General features: G+C 41.8%; 1 protein-coding gene across 2 annotated transcripts in view; it reads right to left on the bottom strand.

Annotated features, from left to right (window-relative positions):
- The window catches only part of jag2b (jagged canonical Notch ligand 2b), a 42,562-nt gene extending 22,517 nt beyond the window's left edge, over positions 1-20,045 (bottom strand). For both annotated transcript variants that reach the window (XM_031728483.2, XM_039599324.1), the window contains exons 1-3: positions 19,585-20,045; positions 18,625-18,945; positions 3,650-3,704 (exon numbers count right to left, since the gene is read on the bottom strand). In XM_031728483.2, the coding sequence (XP_031584343.1) occupies positions 3,650-3,704; positions 18,625-18,945; positions 19,585-19,653 (445 nt within the window). In that variant the 5' untranslated portion in view covers positions 19,654-20,045. The remainder of the gene's footprint in view (positions 1-3,649; positions 3,705-18,624; positions 18,946-19,584) is intronic.
- Positions 20,046-21,619: the final 1,574 nt, after the last annotated feature.

Below are 21,619 nucleotides of genomic sequence, written 5' to 3'. Positions count from 1 at the left end.
AACAAATACCCGCTACCCAGGCTGAGATCTTCACACTCCCCCCCCGCCATTGCACGCTTCTGTCAGTCTGTTGCAGACCAATCCACAGCATCTAACAGAGTCAACAGTAGCCACCATCATTCAGAATGGATACACCCCTCAAACCCTCTAAGTTTAAATGGGTCAGTTACAGTTGTTATGAACAGGTAATTTACCTATAGACAGTGTAACAGCCAGCACTACTGTACATTTGAGACATGCTTTCACCTGCTGCAAAGTTGGGGACTTTAATATGGGAGTGTCTTGGACTTGACTTGTATTTTCAGTCAATCCCAGGTTGTTTGAGAAACTGCAGTTTGTGGCACTTTCTGGTGGCTTCACTTTTCAGCATCAGAGGTCACTGCGTTCTGTAAATAAGCTTCCACTTGCCATCATCAACTTAAAAGGTAATGAAGATCAATCAATAAAAAAAAAATAAACACAATCTAAGGAGTGAAACCTTTACGCAGAAGTCTCTCCATTAACTAAGTTGTTTAAAGGCTGAGGTATACTTATGTCAGCATGACTAAAAACTAATTTATTTGGAGCAATTTGAAAATCGGACGCCGATGTGGAACCCTCTATCCATTCGTACAGTCACACTCAACTGTACCCACTGAATTTTAAGTGCGCTCTTGAAATTCATTGTCAATTTTCTGGCAACAGCACACATCATCTGTGAGCTTTAAACGAGCACCATCATGAAGCATCTGTGCAACATTTAAAGCCAATGATCCTCTAGCATTCAAACACAGTCTGCTTCTGAGGGGCAGAACGAAATAACAGGCAATCTTTTCACAGTGGAGTCAAAGCTGGAGAACAATCTCTGTGGAAATATGGGGGCCTGTGACTTCCTCCATGGCTTTGGGCTCAATGCTCCAAAGACATTTTAAAGCAGGAACACACACACACACACACACACACACACATTCCTCTGCTGGGGTCTGACAATGTCAGACAAAATTAAGCAACAATAACAGAAATAACCCTCGGTGGTTGCCAGATAGAGAACAATGGGCTCGGGGCCCAAGCCGGTCTCTGCTACTAAGTGTCTAAACACTGAGCCCGGCCACCCAGTCCAGTCCACTTCCTGCTCGATAAACACAAGGAAAACAGCCGGCGGCCTTTCCTGAGGACACAGGGGGAAGGGAAGAGGGGTCCTATGGAGGACATGACGCTGGAGGAGAGGAATCTCACCGACATCCTCGACACACTGGTAGGCTCTTACGTAGGACCAGACATGACCCCGATGCTGACTCAGGCCAGACAAGTTCAACTTAATGCCTCACAGACTGAGAATGTCATGAATTTAATTGATCTTTTACACATCTCTCTGCATGAAAAAAAAAAAATGAATGAAAAAAAGAATAAAAATAATAATAATAATAATAATCACCTGAGCGGTCGATCACCATAATTATTTTTTCCCCCTCTTTACAACACTTGCCTGCTGGTGGTGTAAAAACCTACTAATGTTTACCTTCACCTTCTGCATTTTACATGTCATTCAAGCATTTGTTGTGTTTTTGCAACTTTAAATGCAGTGCTACTTAAAAAAAATAAAAATTAAAAAAGAAAATCCAAAAATGACAAATAGATCAATGACACGCAAAAGCAAAACTTAAGTATCGCTGGCTCATAACAAGTGTGAACTATGGCTACACTTGGAGTGGCGTGTCTAGAGAATCTCCAGAATATTCAACTTTGCAGTAGCTTGCAAATGTAGACCCTGTTCTGTTCTGCAAACTCTGAACAAAGTCTCCACCTGCTACAGGTTCTAGTTAAAGTGCAACTCTACTACACAGTGAGTCAGAGTGCACCACTGGGGTGAGGACCTCTCTGAAGAGGCAAGTGAATGACAAAGGAGCACTACAACGGACGAAAAGGGAAACATGAGGAAGGAAGACTGAATATGTCCCAGCATTGATTCATTAGCATTGGTGTCCATATTAATACAAGCACTGTTTTTTCAGCACTACCAACTGACTTAACAGGCTGAGAGTTGAGGCTCGGGTGTGAAATTTATGGTTTTCAGGGTTTTTATCATTAACTCGGTTTCTCTGGGTCTTTTCCCGTGTTGTAGTTGTGCGTCTTATTTTGAAAGAAATATTTACGCGTTACCATAGCGACCAGAGAGCATTAAGGGGCAGAGAGGAGGATGTCACTCTTAATGTTGTTGGTGCATTTCAGGAGGACACTGCTAATAAAGTTACACAATTACACAGTGAATTCACATTTATTATTATATTTACAAAATACCACGGTTTTTGTCTTGGTTGTATCATTTATTTTGTTGTATTTATCGATGACACCTTAAAGGCCGGTCTGTGAAAATACTGTCTGACATTAAACCGGTCCGTGGCGCAAAAAAGGTTGGCGACCGCTGGTTTAGAACTAACTAAAAGAAAAGAAAAAAAAAAAAAGAGTTTGTTCCAGGCATTTTTATTTCCTGAACTCGTGACATTAAGATAAGAAAGTTGGGACAAAGTCCAGTGACATCTGAAAATGACAATGAATAAAATGAAATCTAAGCTGCCTGAGATTCAGAGGACAGTTTAATTAAGGTTTTTCTATATTTTGGCAAATAATGAAAAGCAGCATTTTCCTTCTCATCTTGGTGAGGATGCTATGTCTTGGGGAAAAAAAAAAAAAAAAATCAAAAAAAATCTTGAGCTTCTTTATAGCAGTTTGGCTGAGACCAAAGTGAGAGTAGTTGGCAGGAAATCAACTGGTCTGTTACTCAACAACTTGGCCGTAGCACCTTCAGAAACATCAGAACTAATTACCGTAAATGTACACAATCAGTGCAGAAACAGGAGACTACACAGGGCATGCGACAGTCTAATCAAAGAGCGATGATGTCAAAATCTATTTCTTCTCCATTGTCTGCATTCTCAAGTGGAAGTGTGTTTGATGTTATGGACAAAACAGGATGCGGTGACCTCATAAATAGAAAAACTTAAGACTGGACAAGACAGGATGGCATGATTCAATGCAAAAATTAATTCACCCTTGCATGCACATAAAGTTAATAGAGAGACGTGAAAAATGACACCTTCCTCACAGATCAAAGTTACATCTAGACATGCAGACATATGCCTCAATGGGTCTTCTTCCTCCTAGACTGGGCTACTGCTCAGACGGGAAAAAGAGGCTCTACAGGAGTCCACCCAGCGGACATAACCAAAGGAAAACAGGATACAGCTGGTCAAAACTGACTGCCACAGCCAGCATAGCCAAGGAAAACCAAGGCTTGTATTCTTTATGAGGAGTCTTGTCCTGTATTTCGTGACCTCTGCCATTTAACTATCAATAAACTGTATGTGTCACAAAGTATTTAGGAAATTTGGAGGATAGACGTGCCGGAAAGATCTTTGGCACACTTTAGTGGAAATGATTAAACGTAATGTAGTGTCATGTGTTTTTAACTGCAAGATGTTCTCATTACTGTTTAAAAACCCTTACTATACACTGGATTGCAATCAAATTAAATTAGAAACTCAAGTACTGATGTCGATACTAAACTCAAAGAAATCCATCGCCAGTCAAGATTTGTACTAAACACTTCTTACTGACAAACTCTACATACTAAAGTCCACAGCAGTAAGCTGAAGGTGAGGTTTAAACTTACTTTCTCGTGTCTTGTTGTCCCAGTCCCAGGCCTCTACAATCAACGTGTATGTCCGCTGAAGGAAAAAGCAAACACAAAGACATTAGTCACATGGTATTTATGACTCATTATTTCAGTTTTTTGCAGGTGGGCCTAAATGAGCTTTCCGAGTGTTGGCCATTGACTGGTATAATGTGAATAACAGGAGTCTTCAGGATCATGCACATGTAATAGCTGTGTCCATAAGCTGCATTTTTGCAGCTCTTTTTCCTTCTACAATCACCCTCTTCAGTAATGAAACAGAAATCAATGCATTTCCAGTAAATTGTGTCTCAAGTTGCAAACAGAGTCTATCAGAGTACGCTTTATATTCCAATGGACGCACAAATGTTTGGGACTATTAATCACAGGCCACACTGTAAAGCCTGCTGTACAATGAAAAGTTCCACTTTATTCAGTGATTACTGTGTCCAGTCCAATTGTGACATGGCTGTTGTAGCGAAACCCAGTGAGCAATGCAAGACAGAATTTCAATTTTACTCATCTTGAAGGTAACCTTGTTGATGAAATGACAATGAAATATTCTCTGATCCGATTTTGTTTTTTGTAACTAGAGGGGGGAAAAAAAAGGGAACATTAAACAGCCTTTGTCATTTTGTTCCTAAAAATCACAGCAGTACGCATTAATAATGACAGTCGTTTCCTAAAAACAGACCGAACCATGGAGATGATCATTTTAGCCTCAGTTGTGCTGCTCTCAAACATCAGCACGCACGGATACAAAAAAATCAATTTTACTGCTACTACAACGTCTCATATGGACCTTGGCCCCATTATCCAAAGGTATGCTGAAGTTACTGCTGAATCATTGGGTTTCATTGACAGTATAAGACAACAAGTACAACTGTGGAAAAGAGCCAAGACAGGGAACAGGACTTAGATGTGAAAAAGTACATGACAGGAAGATAATGCATCGCATTGGGTATTGGGATTATAGCTGGTTTAAAAGAGTTTTTGAACCCTTACAGAGCTGTGCAAACATATCAAAATGAGATGAGAGCCATTCAGGAATACAACTATAAGATATAGTACATGTCAGGCAGGGGCTATCACCACATGTACACATTTCAGTCTAATTAATGTGCAAAAGTGATGTCTAATTTTTCTTTGGCTCAATCCAGTGGAACAGAATGAATCTATAGGCACTTGTGTTGATTTTGTTTTAATGAAGCTTTCCTGCCATTATATAAAAATTCTGGCACCCGAGGTTAGTGCCATCATGGAGGTCAAGTCAGGTAAAGAGCCATAGATTTACTTTTTGTCTGAATGAACCAAAAAACAAAAGTCAACCTTTCCTGCTTCAGTCTCCAGTTTTTAAGTTTGCCTTTTATCAAAAAAGAAATTAAAAAAAAAAGAAAGAAAAATCTGCAAAAATGTAAGGTCACTTTGCCAGTATAAGCTGTGTGAGATGAATTGGCTTTATCCTTGGTTTTCAGACAGTGAATGAAAGCAGCAGCTAAGGGGATTATCTTGTTTCTGTCCAAGTTATGCTTTACAGTTAACCAGTACAACAGCACTACATGGGCTTTACCCTCTGCTGAAATTATTGTGTAATTAATAATAAAGACGAGCAAAAATACGATTGATGATCTATTGATGGCGTTTCATTAATGTGAAAGCTCCTCTGGTTGCTTAACTCACCTCGACCAATGGACAGATGGGACCGCCCACTCTAATGCAAGTCAGTTTATGGACTGAAATAGTTTTATTCACACTTAATGGAAACCAGACGACCGTTTGTGTTTTAAGCAATGATGCAGCAAAAACTTGAGCATTCTGCACAGCTGATACTTCTCGAGTAAACACCCACACACAAAATAACCAAGCTAACCAGTATCACAGTAATCTAGCTGGTGTGCTGCAGGGCACACTGCTAGGCAACTAGCTGACCTAAATAGCACTCGTTACGTCACCGCCAGTGACAGTTGTAGTAGCCACAGTGTGACTACTGCGATCTCTAGTGTAATGTCAATGACGGGGCATTACCCTCAGTGTGGATGGAAGAAGAAAAAAAAAAAAAAAAAAAAAAAGTAGTATTTGAGCTACTTAAAGTTGAATGAAATGGGGAGGAGAAATCAGGGAGGGTCATTGTAAAACATGTGTATGTCTGCCTACGTTGTTGTTCTGGGGGACCAACAAGCTGGTAGGCTGGTAGCTGCTGGGCTGTGGGATTAAGGAGGCTTGTCTGGCTGTGGGTGGCAGTGGGAGGAAGGGGAGGGGAGTGTTATTGTGGAAGATCATTGGTGAAAAGAGAACGGGACGGAAGATGACAGGAAAGGTGTGAGCGGGGGCTTGGGTTAATAACGACTGGGAGTGCAGGTGTATGAGATTGTTCGTATCCAGACAAGACAACATTAGAAGAGAAAACAGGGCTGGTGTGAAGAGATGGAAAGCTATAGTTAGGAGTTAAGAGAAATCAGGGGATCAGGGCATCGGCAGACTCGTGCTTCTGTTGCCGGAAGCTTTGCCAACCCATCCGACCGCAGACGCACAACAGATGCAGCCTCAAACATGGATTATTATACATGAACGTGCATCATCCCACGACACGTAGACGGCTTCTGACCTTTCTAAACACCCACCCTCCCCCAACAACAAAAGGGTGGGCTGGCCGACCCACTCAGAGCATGCAGATGGGTGGGTGCGTATGCCAGCGGATATAAAGAGGAACTATAAGTGGCAATACATGCATTTGGGAGAGGAGATCTTAGAATGAAGCTTGTCTGTTTCGTGAGATGATGCAGAGAGACGAACCTCGTCGTGACGCACATTGAAAGATTAAAGAAAGAAGGCGTGGTCAGACCTGCACCTTTTAGGGTTTACTTCAAGTCCAGGCTTCCTTACATGCCTACATGTAGTAAACGTTTGAGTAAACAGTCCCGAGTCAGCGCATGCTGGGGATGAGCAAAGCCATGGACTAGTCTGGTTTCCCACAGACCGTCCCCGTCTGTGATTAGCTGGATTAAGTGACAGCTGCCCAAATGGTTGGAACAAGATAGATGGATGGGCAGGGGGATAAAGGGGAGGAGTGGGGGAGGGAAGGGGGTGAAGGCAACTGAACAAAGACCCTTGTCCCAACACCGTAACTCACCCCCATTCCAATCAAAACCATTGTCCATGAAGAGACACAGTCAGCACGGGGACAATTAGTGTCAGCATGTGTGCTACTGAGCCTGAGCAGCACAGCTGAAATGCTGAAGTCAAAACAAGCCGCCAGTGGCTCCTGTGCAAGTCCTAATCATATAATCAGACTCAGAAAATATCCTAACATCATTAACCTGCCCTTTTTTTCAACAGCCATGTCTGACGGCGTGAAATACATCATTTGAGACTACAAAGTATCTGCAGTCAAATCTCCAAAACCCTTCCTAATGGATTAGAGGATTTACTTGGAGAAATCCTAGCTTTCAAGTCAAGAAGGGGGAGCAATGGTAAGAAACAAAGGATGTTTGTTGGATGCACTCAGTGACTTTGAGGTAATGATGCACTGACATTTAAAGAAAAAAAAAAAAAAAATCATTACCTATTCCAGGTAGTCATTTTAACTCTCCACAGTAGACCACAATGCTGATAAAAGCAAAGGATGTACCGCTAGTGATGTCTGGGGAGAGCTACAGGTGTAGGTTCCCACGCCAGACGAGGGGTGGATGGGTGAGTGGAAGGTGGCTGTTGAAATAATAAAAGGGACGGGGAACAGAGAGAGGTGGCAGTGGGAAGTGGAAGCCGGGGCAGGTTGGGGTCACTAAGCATGGGATCTGCACGCTTCTTTTTCAAAAGAGGGGTCAGCCCTCTGTATGTGGGGGCGACGTGTGGGTTTGCATTCGAAGAATACTGAGAATGTGAGATCCAGGGCTGGTGTGTAATCCCATGCAAGATCCCAGTCTGCCAACAATTCCGTATCGTTGGAGGGGTGCGTCTGCTTTGTAGATCACAGCTTTGATTGACTAATTTCTGTCCCCTGGGGAAAGTTGGGATATCAACCGAGCTTTGAGAACAACTTTCACATAGTTACTATAAAAAGGTCTCAGATTAGCACTCGCAGTTTAAAAGGAAACACAAACAAACAAAAAAGTCCCGTCTGTGTCCTTGAGCTATTTTTGTTTCGCATGTCCGCTGAAAGTAGCCTATATGGCCACCTCCAAGCTCCTCTACAGAGAGTTTAACTGATGTCTCCCGATTTATTGCCTTCTGATGGGACATGAAGTCATCACAATTCATTCCATGGTCAGTAATCGCCAAATGTAATCTTCATTAATCTGATGCCAATCCCAGCTTTTGATGTTAATAGGGCTGAGTTTACACTATTTTAGTGTAAAGTCCTTCCTAGACTGGACACGAGAGCATTCATTCATGACAAAGGGTCTCTGGAAGAACTGGATTAATGAGAGATATGACATGCTATGTCACCCTTAATATTTAGTACCAGGTAATGTGAGAAATAACAGAATGAATCTAGTTTGCCATTTCCTAATGAATCAGGGTCAGTAATCAAGCAACCCCAAAGCAGAGAAGTTTCCAAGGGAAGGGGAAAAAAATTAAAATGTGAGCTTCCCATCACTTCTGCCGGTAGCGTGGACTCCAAATGTAAATCTCTCAGACTAGCTCCTCAATCTGTTCAGAGGCAAGGATCAAAGACCTCCAGTGGCAAAGTCCTTGCATATGTTGGCAGGCAGAGAGGTTGGATGGTTTTTGACCCTTCTTGACATCAGTGCTGGAAGAGCACGTTGGCCGTTCCAGTATTCCAGGTATGATAAACTCTACCTGACTTAGTAGGACATTCATTTTCATTCATAAGGATGATTAGAATGCAGAGCACACAAATATGTGGTTAATGTCATCAACCTATCAAATAGTTATGACATAATCCTGTGATTTTAACATCTTTAAAGGAGGAGAAGCCGGCAAATAAATCACAGGATTATGTTTGGTTTATTTTTTAATGTCCTCTAGCAGTCCAGTTAGGCATCATTTATTTCCACCATTGCAACCACAGGTGTAGTTGAGGAAGCAGATTACAGACAGTCGCATCTCTCCGGGCAGAGAGGTGGAGGGTTATGAGTTCTGCACGCCTGCCAGAGTCGTGTGCCAAGAGATCTCGTACTGAAGGCAAGGCATTTGGCTGGCTGGCATATACCGGCTGTGCACACACACACGGCCCATTGAGCATGCTGCTACTATGCCAACAGGGTCATTACCCATGCACTTCCAATACAACAAACCCCTCCCCTCCTGGTGCTAATTAACCAGCATAATCCAAGACTGTGTTACACGCAAAACAAACACTGACACATGCACATGTGTATATAAAGGCTAACGAGTTCGACGTAGCCGTGCGCTAGTTTAGAGTTACAATTAAAATAAGCTAAAAGCTACGACGTGGTGGGGGATGAGAGGGGTGACGCTACAAAGGCAGCTTGTCATGCCTGAGTAAAGAACATGTATGAACGCTGCAAGTCACCTGAAAATACTCCACTGACAAGGCTGGAATCACAAAACTATTGACAGAAATGCCTTTTATTCACATGTCATGAGTTCATCCCGATGCGTGCCAAGTGTGACAAACAAGTCAGAGTTCAAACAGGTTAAATCTCCATTACTGCAGCGTCTTGGATATTTGTTAATTACTTCCTCTGGAGTTAATTTGCCTTCAGAGGTCTAAGAGGTACTACAGAAATAAGCGTGCTTCAGAAACATTAACAGGCTAATTCCTGATCCAAAGCAACAGGGCTCCTGACTGGAGTGCAACACAGGACCGCCTCCAGCATAGCCCCATTATCATTTCAAACAAGTTCAACAGAACAGTGACAATTTAACTGCCCATGTAATGACATGCTTTAATTACCCCCACAAGGAGCCTCTCGCACCTGCACACCATTCATTTAACAAGAGGCAGGGGATGTAGTGGGCCACAACAACACGCTTCAATGCAGAGTGACCATGGAAATACACACGTGCAGACACACAACTTACTGTACAACAGGGTTACACAACTAACATATGCGCAGCATTCGTTGACATGCACTTCACTGTGCAACCTACTTAAGCAAGGTTTTTTACAATAAGAGACATAATGACTTTTAAAGTATGTGGTGAAAATACTGGAAAAGAAATTGTGATACGATATGATTTATAAGGTTTCCACCAGAAAAAAAACATGTAAGACCTTCACCTGTAATGGAGGAGTTCAGTTGATGTCATACAGCAGTGCTTGTGAGCCTTTTCAGGTGTAACTTTGAGCCTACATCTGTAGATCAAGCACAACACCTTAATCAAGGTGTCACACCCCCCTTTTACTTAATTTAAACCAATTGCACTTCTTCCTCTGTTAATATGAACACTGGCTACCAAATGGACTGACGATATACCAGACAGTGCTTTTGCTGCAGTGTTTTAAATGTGAAACACACCAAATATATCATTGATCTTTAGCAACATTTAAAAAATTACAAAAAACCCCCCACACACTGGGGTGGGGCAGGTGCACTGCACATTTACAGTAAATCCGAAAACGCATCAGTTTCATTTTGAGCAGAGATACTACAGACGTAAACAGTGGAGTTTTCCCCATCTGTCCCATGAGCTCAGATCCACAGGAGAGTACTCAAACCAGCCTCTTAAACATGTTCATAAATACACCCTCAATACCTGTGAGATCACAACAAAAGAGCACATGCAGTCCCCTTCTAGACAGGATTTTTAAAAAAAACAAAAAATCCTTCAGTTACCAACGTTACATACACTGATAAACTGTTTAAAAGACAAAAAATTTAAAAAAAAAAAAAACCCGTTTAGATAGTAAACTTACATCCATAATGGATGTAGTTGAGCTAAGGAAGGCATTAAGTACACCGAAGATGTTATAAAATTACAGTAGGTACACTGTAGAACAGATTCACTGTGCTAAATCTCCCCATTTTCTTCATTTATCATTTTCCCTCTTTTACTTAAATCAATGAAATCTGAAACCTTTACCATTTAAAAATGACAAGATTCCAAGAATCTGCATGTTGGACCAAGCAGATGCAATTTCAAATTTTGTGCATCAATTTGCCTCTGGTTATGTTTGCATAAGGTGTTCCTCAAGACCCTATAGGAAATGGCTCAATGGCAACTTATAGCCCATTTGAATGGGTTGCTTACACATTCAAACATGACAAAGCCACATGGGCCTATGGCAGGGCATTCACAGTGCAGAACAAAAAGGTCATTGGTGCGTTTTGGCCCTCGGTAATAAGTCCAAAATAAATAGTAAGTCACGGGAGCAAGGTGGCACAAAAAGTACAAATGAATCCTAAAACTAAAGAAGCAACAGCTTATTCTCCAACTCAAAATATTTACCAAAAAGTTATTTTTCAAAAGGCTAAAATTCCCTCCCTGAGGCACTGCGTAAGACAGCCGCCATTAATTACAGAGAAGCTGTTACTTTCCTCACTTGTACACACTGTACTTGTGTGCAATCACAGCACGAGAAAAACAAAATGTTCTCAGAGGAAATCCCGTCTCCCTGATTCCTGACATCAACACAGACCCGTTAAATACTAAAAAACAGTCCGAATCATATGACGAAGACAACTTAGTCCACGTGGGCTTCCACAGGGCAGCTGTCCAGACCACGCAGTCCACACTACACCGCATCTTTGTTGATGAGCAACACAACACTGCTGATATCTGTTAAACTTGACGGGCAAGTCCAGATTTACAGAAATGTGCTGGAAAGCAACCAGTAAAAGAGGCCGAAGTGATCATTTTCTTCTCACGCCTCTCTTTTTTTGACAAGCACACAGAGAAGAACATGAACATGATATTTACGAGCTCATTAGGAGAGGTTTGATTACCATTTGAGACACGAGTCAAAGAGCGTTAATGTGAAACTGCAATAAATGTCCAAAGATTTCATCTGTAATCGCACTTAACTTCAAGAGCTGTAAAGACAGAAATGATCCACTTATTAGTGAGGATTTCATGATAATCTAGGAGTAAACCAAGTTCGTCACAGTTCACTGAAGCCCCCCTCAGTCAGAAGCATAGAACCTTTGGACTATTGTTTAAGTCAGTCTGCTAAGTCAGAACCCAAAGTGTGGAGCTACTGCCTGATAAATGCATTAAACAAAGATGTAAACGAATTATTTAATAAATGGGAAGAAGATGGATAACCATTTCAGGAAAAAAAAAGAAATCTCATTCTGCAGTAAAGCCTACAGGAACATGCAAAGATAAAAGTAATAAAACTGTAGGATACCACATCTTAATCACCACTTCTTAAAAAAAAAAGAAAAAAAAGAAAGGCTCTTACGTCCTATTATGTCACCTTGGGAGTTCAGCGCGAGTGGCTAATTGTATAATCAATACAGAACAATGCTGAATCACAGGTGAGACTCATGTGAGTAGCTTTCCACAGACCAGCCCTGGGACCAGAGGAGGATGGATGGGGGAGGGAGCCACACAGAGGAAAGATAATTGTTTACTAGAGGCCTATGCAGCCATCTCCTAGCAACAGCTCTGACACGCTCCGTATCAGGTGTGGTTAACCATGGCAGCCTGCATTAGCCTCTCTCTCTGCATGTGTGTGTGTGCATGCGCATCGAAAAAAAAAAAAATATAGCTGCCGCCTCAGCCAGAGAGGGGAGGAAGGAGGAAAGACCTACATTACATGAGCCAAAGTGCATCACTAAAGCACTGAAATGCTCTGCTTCATTCTCATATTCAGATGCATCAATAAGAGTCCTTGTCTGCTTGTCTGAGAAATGCGATGATACTCAAGAACATTTTCCGCTGCTCAAGCTCAAATTTGCTGACGTTTATAAGACATAAAATAAAAATTAAGAGCTCTATGTCAGAAGGTTTTGTCTGCTACGGAGTTTTACTCTTGTAACGGGTCAGGAGCATTTTCCATTCATTATGCAAGTACTTCACACTTGTGAAATGTGTGCACAGCATACTTTAACACAATTACTACCTAGTATCCCACAATGTGCATCTTTATGCTGGGATGTATAATTCCTTACTTGATATGAGCACAAGGATTGAGTCGTGGACTGTGTCCTTGACCATCTTCTAGGAGTCAGTCGAGTTTTTGTACTTTTATTCTCAACAGCAGCACAAAACAGGAATTCCAATAATTTATGTTTGCTCCAGAAAAGAGTAATGTAAAATAAAATTTAGCAGGTATGGCTAAGTTAAGATGTCATTTAATTGTGAATGAAATCTGCTCACAGTTGAAATAATCAGCCACATGAGACCAACTCCACATTAAGGGAGTGCGTGAGCGGCAGACCAAATAAACCAACATGTAGCACACTCACTATCCCTTTATCATAGATGGGTCAGAGTGTTTAAAAACTCTTTATTCTAGGAAACAAACTATTTTAAGAGATATGTAGTTTAAGCATTTTAATGACGCTGATGCGTGGTGTAGATCCCAGTACAGTTTAAACTACCTCCCTACATCCATTTACTAGCAGAGTGAGGATGGAGTCTTGATACATGTCAAAGCCTGGAGCAGATAGAGTTACAGGCAGGCTCACATCAAACGGACGTCCGGCTGATGTCACTTGAGGGCGGGGAGGATGAGAGAAAGATAGGAAAAGAAATTCCACCGGCAATTTCATTAGTGTTCAAATGGAAGTAAGACGTGGCTCTCTCTTTCACTTGCTCTCCAGAAGTGCGCACGCAGCATGAGCCAACAAAAAGGAAACTCAATAAGAGTGGCCAAACAAGGCCGTAACTTGGTCAGCTCAGCTGCGAGCTGGAGCATGTGAATCTTCATTGCATAAGGTCCGTGGGCTTTATTAAACATGAACACTGTTTTTATTTTAATGAGCAAATAGGCTTATTTTTAATCTTTCTAAGGCCAAGATTAAGAAAATCAGTGATTAACCTAGTCTGCCCTAAATAATGGAAACACAGGGAAATGACTAGCCTAACCCTGATTAACCATCATTGAGTCTGTTCCCTTTTTTCCCCTTGGCCCAGTCTGCGCATAATCAACTGGGACCCAAGTCAAGAACCTCCAATCAGAGCAGCTCCATCACTGTAATGTTCAGTAATTTACAGACAAGATGGGTGATAATAGCCAAACACAAAGCAATGTCTAACAAAGATGTGGTAGATTTCGTTTCCAGGTTGGACAAATGAAACCAATTCGGTGCATTCGGAATTCTATGTGGAAAAACCTGCATTCTATTCGAAGGCCACCAGATGGCGATAGATGCGATTACAAAAAAACAATAATAATAATTAATAAATAACAAGACTGATATAGATTTCTATGGGAAATAAATTTTTATCCATCAATCCTTTTTCTGACGCTGGCTTGCAGAGGCAGCAGCCTAAGCAGAGAAGCTGAGACCTCCCTGTCCCTCGTCCTCCAGCTTATTCAAGTGAACATGGAAGTGGTGTTCCCAGGCCAGCCAAAAAATGCAAGATGTCCTGGGTCTACCCCGAGGCCTTATTCTGGTAGGACATGCTTAGAACACCTCATGCAGGAGGCGCTCATCCTGGTCGAACGCCTGAACCACCTCAGCTGGGTCTTTTTGGATGTGGAGTAGCAGCAGCTCTAGGCAGAGTCCCTCCGAAGGTTATTATATTTTATTGACAGGACACAGTCTGAAACACTAGGATGGCTCCTGCGTTGCCTACTAACATTACGAGATGGAACGTTAGCATTGGTAACACAGTTGATTTTTCAGCTGCAAGGCCAGCTATCTCAAACAAAATAGCAATATTTCCTAAGAAAAATAATATTTTAAGAAGATGTTGCATTGAAACCCATTCCCCCTCGAATTCTTTGGACAGATCTGGTCTATGGACAGTTCCTTCACTAAATTTAAAGGATTTCCTCCCTTTGTCTAAAAAGCTGGACAGTATCACTTGGATACTGGTTTTACTGCCTTTCTTATCCGCAAGTTAGGGTGGACACATCGCAGCAGTTGTACTAGTCGCAATCTTCCATGTGCTGTTTTTTGCGTGCTTATGGACGTCTTTCTTCTTCAGCATGTAAGGACAGACTGGAACACTTGTAGACATATGCTGCCCCCTTCAGTTCCAGAAGAATTGTAGTGGCAGATATGCTGCACACGGTACCCACGGTAATGAAGAAGAACACCATCGTGTTGTCAGAATATCTGAATCAAAAGTTCTAAGTATTGGTTCTGGTGACATCCTAATTACAATATGAATGTCGGTCTAACAAAGAGATTTAAAGCCACGAGAGTAGAAGCAGTAAATTTAGGACTGAAGAAAGAAACAGGGAAAAAAGTGGAGGCTGAGCTCAGAGGTGGCATCAGTAATCAGTCTTTTTACTGGCAAGCTGTCAAGAGAACAACAAGATAGAGAATCACTGGGAGAATTCCAGAGAATAGATAAAAATCAGCCATTAGCAGCTGAATCATACTGGTGTGATGATAGAAGAACAGAAGAAACAAGAAGCTATGATATATAGAATCGCTATTTCTGTGGAGACAATAGTCTCCAGTAATACATGATGACTTTTTTTTGTTACAGCCTGAGTGCTCTACACAAGACTGAGATTAAATGTTCCCTTTCAGATTTGAAGAGCAATTTGAGAAAACTATGGCATCAAGTGGGATTCTCACAACTCAGGATTGACTTCAATTTGAGAAGTCAATGCTTAGGTGAATGGTTTATTTGAAACTTAGTGTTTTTAGCAGCAGTATAACCATTATTTGATCAATCTAAATTACGGACAGACTTGCATAGCCAAGATCCTAGGATTCAAATTTACACTTTCTTATGAAAGCGGAAGACTATTTAAGTGTATGTTTAAGTATGAACAAGAACATTCATTATCATCAACAAAGGCAACCCAAGCAGAATTTGTACTGTTGACATCAACATCTGATAAGGATCAAAATTGGGAGCAGGAATAAAATCATTCATTCTGCTCAAGCCTGATTCAAGATGACAGAAGAGTCCAGCCCTCGCTGGTTTTCATGTGGCTCGAAATGGGCAGTTGACCAGATGACACAGCCAATAGTACACTACATCTTTGTTTCTTCAGTGAGGAAAGAAACAAGGCCACAGCCAGTGACCCCGAAGACTTGTTGTGACATCTGGCACTGGAATACTGCGACGTTATCAGCCGGGCACTTAACAGAAGTACGGCACACCAGAACAGCCCTCTTCACCTCTGCCTCAAGTTGTTGAGATCCTCAGTAGTTCATATTTTATGAGATATGAACCATGTAGTTAGTCCATATGAAGTCTGAGTTGGACTCGAAGGAATACTTGACTCAGATGAAATATGACTTGATGGCGAATATATATTGATAGACATTGACTTTTTTGGTCTTTTAGCCTTTTATCAAGTCATTTTGGACACGGCAGACTGCCTCAGTTTGAGGAAAGATTTCAGGCATTTTAAGTCGTTAATAAATATGGTGCTCCATCCTTTTCAAAGGATCAAAGGCAATTAACATAGCTTTGGGCAAGTTGCACAAAAGCTGTTGATTATCCCAGAATCCTTTCCATGGTACAGAAAATCCCTTTGTCGGATCAATTCAAATGAAGAACACCTCCAGGTACCCGAGTGGGCAATTAAGGTTCCCAAGGGGCCACATGAGAAAACGGGCCCTTATTGTTGAACTCACAGTGAGCAGAGACTTCAACAATAAGCTGAACTCACTGCTCACTGTTAATTTTATCTCTTCGGAAGCGTATTGGTGCAGTCCTCCACAACAGGCCCATTTTCTCAGGTTAATATGGGAAAATTAATTGCCCACTCCTGCTCCAGGTGGTAGACGTATTATCATTCAGGTCCACTAAAATGAGGTGCAAACCAGTAATTGGCGCCAGGAACAGAATAAAATGTCTATAAGACACGCCAAGAATCGACTAAAACTGCTCATGATCTAAGGAATACAACATCACCTCTACAACACTGGGCAGGGAGTCTAACATATGGCCAGTCGTAGCTTCCAACCAGCGGTCACTGGCTTACTGATGTTTAAGCAATGATGTGACAGAAGACAGGTAAAGACAGATGAATTCAAGTGTAGAGCACAACGTTTTGCTTCAGATTCAGTGAAAAGTTAAAAAAGAAAAAAAAGGCATTTTCATTACCTCTGAACCTAAAAAGTAAGTAAATGCAGCTGTTATTTCACTATTGGTCAACCACTTGTACTTTAAAGAGTAGATTTTTAACTTAAGTTCATTTAGTTTATCATCATAAAACCTGAAGCACTCAGTTAGGAAACTGCTGCTGATTTTGCCATCCATCCTTTGATAACTTTTCTCAGCTGCAGTTCCAAAGACAGCACACACATCCAGGTCTAAACAGCAGCCAATAATGTGCAGTACAGTTCCTTTGGCCCAAAACATCCCCCTAAAGACTTCAACGTCTACTCCAACTGTGTCGGACATCTGCATTCTCGTATTGAGCTCCACTGGCTACTTAATAGTAAAGAACACCTATAGGTGTTCGAGGCTGTGTGAAAACAGTGCTTGATATTAGAGTGTCCAAAGGAAAGCACTCATTATCATAAAAACCTCAAACAGTAAAATTGACCCTTTATCAGCTATCACTTATCTGGAGGGAAATGAGGTTAACTGGCCTGGAAGGACCACAAGGGGCCACCTAGCAAGCACAGCATGAGAGGAGGCTCCTGGGTGCTGAAGAGGGGCGGAGAGTTGTCAGAACCAGCCAGAAGTGCACACCGCGCTACTGCCCAAAGGCATCATTCACTCCAACTGAACGCACATTTCAAACTTGGAGCATAATGTAACACATTCATTATTGTATTACAGAATTCATCCAACCAGCACCTACAACCAGGCTGCATCCCCTCACTCTCCTACACCTGTAAAACTTGGCTGTTGAATGTTGCTATGCGTGAAAGTAGGAGTTTTCACTCCCACACACCAACAATCACCCCACAAATCTGTGAGTAGCAAACAATAAGGTTCAACCTTTAAGTTAACGAGCTAAGGCTCAATAAATTGATTTGACTTTAAAATCAGCAATTTGCTGATGTAAAAAGCGTAACAACCATTTCTCCATAAAAGCAGAAACACTCCCCATCCGCCACGATCTACATATCAAAGCATTTCAGAGTAATCACCCCATCACGGCCTTGACAGGTGCAAGCTGGTGGCCTGGAACAAAGCCAATCCTCATATATCAGGGCAACTTTAAAAGATGACCCAGTTGACACTGCGAAACACTGTAACTGCAATCGGATCCTTGTGAAGCATGCAATCATTTAGCCCCGATGTGTGTCAGTTCTCATAAGGACAGGATGCTGCTAAGCACCCCCTTTAATGAGATCTAGCTTCTCTGTAATAAGACAGAGAGGAGGTGGGAGATGCTACAAAATTTGGATCACTGCTTTAAATCTATTCCAACTGCGACTCCTTTACAGGTTCTTGCCTCCAGTCTTAACAGTATAAAGGAGAATCGCTTCAATTTGAGCCGCAACAAGCAATTGTTGATATAGCTGCTCAAAAGTTAAAGGTAATCTGCAATCGTTTTCATAATGGGTCAAAAATTTTACTCACTTTCAAAAAGAAAAAAATCAACTTGGGGGTTTCAGCTTCTGATGTGTTGATCAGACCTTTGATAAATAAGCTCTAGATGAACTGATCAACAAAATAACTGACTGTCTAATAAATTTGGAAGCAACTGTTAGCTGTAGTTTTTTGGGGGGTTTTTTTTGTTTTTTGTTTTTTTTTTAAATCTGGTGGATCTTATTTTGAAAATATGAACTTTTCTCCAGGTAGGTGCTGCTGGGGAAAACCTCATTTATACAGAATACGAGAGCGTTTTCTACCCACGAGTTTCTGCAGGTGTGCCCGCGGGTACATGTAACGGGGGGGGGGGGGACCCAAACCCGCCCTACATTTTAAACCGGGTTCAAAATAATGCACTGTCTGAAGAGGGGGTGAAGAAAGGCTTAACTGGAGCAAGAGAAATCACTCACCGGCCAAGCAAACTGGAAGGGGATCACAATCCTGCCAGCATTGTGGACTTTATTCGGGTTATTGTTGGCGCCCTCAAGAGAAAACGTATTTCCACCGACAACTTGCGTAGATTCAGCTCCGAACGTGCAGGAGCCAGTGGTGGCCACCTCCATCTGATATTCCTTCAGGCACACTTTGAAGTAAGTGTCGCACTCGTCTTGAGTGCAGCTCAGGTCCTGGGAGCTCCGGGGACCGTCGCAGCACTCCCCGTCCGCCAACTCGCCGTTTTGATTCTCCACGGAGATCAGCTGCAGCTCGAAATAGCCGGTTGACTGGGACACCTACAACCAACGTATATACATTTTTTTTTTAATAGAGAGAACTACATATAGGCTCTTGTGGAGAGATTACAGCATAATTTTACATCTTATTCTGGTGCGTAAAAAAATATGGAAGTGGCCAAATCTGTGTCTTACTCTCCATTTAAAACGGTATAGAGGTTTTGGTGATTGGGTGGATGTGCCACAATATTTTTCTGCATCATGAATGGAGCACGTGAACAGCGTATAGTTTGCATGCTGGGATTTTAGACAATCAGGTTACTCTCAGACGGGAGCGAATTAACCGCTGCAGCAGCCAATTGATGCAATCCAACTTACAACTTGTTTGGTTCAGGCCTAATTCTCTCCCCTCAAGAAGATGAAGAAATTCACATAAAGGAGTCAGCATTAAACCAAAATGGAGAGTAGCCTGTATCAATTCCTTACACTTGTCATGGTAACACGATCACATGCTCCACAACTGACGGCTACGTAATTCAATTATCGATTAATGTGACGCGAATATGCGTCGCCGGAGAGCCAACGCATCTCCCCACGCCCACCAACTTTTTAATTTTAATTTGAAACATTTTTTTAATTATACGGAGCAAAATTAAATATGAGTAATAAATAAATTATTTATTAAAAACACCCTCTTACCTCCGTCCATAACGTCAACAGCAGGCACACTATTGGGAAGCAATTCCTAATCCTGGTGAGATTCCACATGCCTCCGACTAATTAGAGTGATATGTGGGGAGGGGGGGGACGATTAAAAAAAAAAAAAAAGACAAACAGCCGCGGACCCGGCGACTAGTTCCTCCCCTCCATACATGCAAAGATGGAATATTCACACGCGTGTCGTCTCCAACGTGTACGTCCAGATTTCACCGAGGCATTACATGCGTGTGTGTGAACAGGCGGCGGATTGCAGGCGCAGTGATGGTCCATGTACAGCAGCGTCCCTCCGTCAAATCTCTCCACACAGCAACTGAGATGTTTCGTTGCCACAGCCTGAGGAGAGGATGTCTGCTTTGATTGGCAGCTCCGCAAACCACTTACAAATTGGCCTGCGGGCAGTCTCTGAGCCAACCGGATTAAGGGGCGGACAATAGTATAATAACCCCCGCTTCAATCCTCCTCCACCTCCTCCTCCTCCCAAAACTTGAATTGTACTGGCTTTCTATTGAGCTTCATTTAGACAAACCGCATTACAGCGTGCAAACAAAGCAGGGGTCGACTTTAATTAAACGCAGCCGCAAAGATATTATAATGAGCATGGTCATTAGCCTATGTCAAATTAGGAATTTATCGGCGCTGCTGTGCTTTTAATTACAGTCTTAATTAGGCCCAGAGACAAATTTGGATGGGTGTTTGAATGAAGTGACGCCCGATGGCAGAAGACACATTAAAAAAAATGATTTGCTCCTAAAGTTAAAAATAAAAAATAAAGCCCTACAAGTGTGCTAAATGTTTGGCGTTAATTTACGGGGATTACTTGATTAATTTACAGTACATTTTCTTTTCACGTGGTTTCTTGATTCTATCTAATAATGCTTAAAATTGTTGCCACTAACAACGTTATTGGAGTGATATGGAGAAATAAAGAGGTGCTAATGTATTTAATCTAATCATAAACAATTCTGGAGCATTAACTGCGATTAAAGGTTGAAAAAAAAAAAAAAAGGAAGGAAAAAAATACTCCATACAACGCAACACTTTTCAGTCCACCAATTGCAGTTTAGAGCGCCCTCTACTGTCTATGCAACACTCGTCAACTTTCAAAATATGAAATCATGTTCGAATTTTTTCAATACTTTTTAGATGTTGCGTGGATCTTAAGTTAAAAACACAACCCTACTGTTGGTGCAGCATTTCCCATCATACCTTTTCTCTTGTTTCCTTTGCTTCTCTGTTCTCTGCTGCATCTCATTGCTATTTGATTTGACCACAGAAATCCACAACAAAACCTCTGCCTTATTGACTTAATGAGCTGGCTTGTCCTCAGCTCATTCCACTGCCTTTATACTCCACGAGGAGTGGAGATGACCCCCCATCGAAGAACGCAACAACAGCAGCAAGCGCGTTTGGTCATTTAAAATGACTCCTCTTCTCTCAGATTGTACACAGAGGCATACATGCTCACAGAAACAGATGTTTGGGATACCTGCATCACCTGACAGCGCACTCAGGTGATCTGGTCTTCCCTGACAGATGGTCAGTCCTTACCAGTGTTTTTCCATGCTTTATAAGCCCATTATAAGCACAGCGATAATCATTTCTCAAAGCATGTTCAAGCTCTTTTGATCTTTCTTTCTTCCTGCATTGAAGAAGTGAGTTAAGGTAACTTCTAATAGGCAAGCTGCAAGCAGCGTCTGCTCACTCCGAAACCGAAAGCACCTGCTGTGAAAAAGGCTGCTGTGAAAAGGCTCCCTCTTTAACCATTCCAGTTATTCACCTACAACTAAGAATGAATTCTCCTTTAATCTAATGCTAATTTACACTTTTACAACTTCCTCATCTTCGACCCAATTGAGCCAGAGTGTCCACATATTGTTATTCTTCAGTACTATGAGCCACACCTTAGCATGAGCGTGATTTTGTAGGTCAAAGCTCCCGATATCCAGTAGTTTAGCAGCCCCTTTATTTGTTATTTTGCTAAATACTATAATCATGTCAGGTTTTAAATAAGATA

This window comes from Oreochromis aureus, linkage group 15 (genome assembly GCF_013358895.1).
Source record: "Oreochromis aureus strain Israel breed Guangdong linkage group 15, ZZ_aureus, whole genome shotgun sequence".
NCBI classification, from domain to species: Eukaryota; Metazoa; Chordata; class Actinopteri; order Cichliformes; family Cichlidae; genus Oreochromis; species Oreochromis aureus.
Note: the sequence above shows the minus strand (reverse complement) of the source record. Positions and strands in the feature narration are given on the sequence as shown.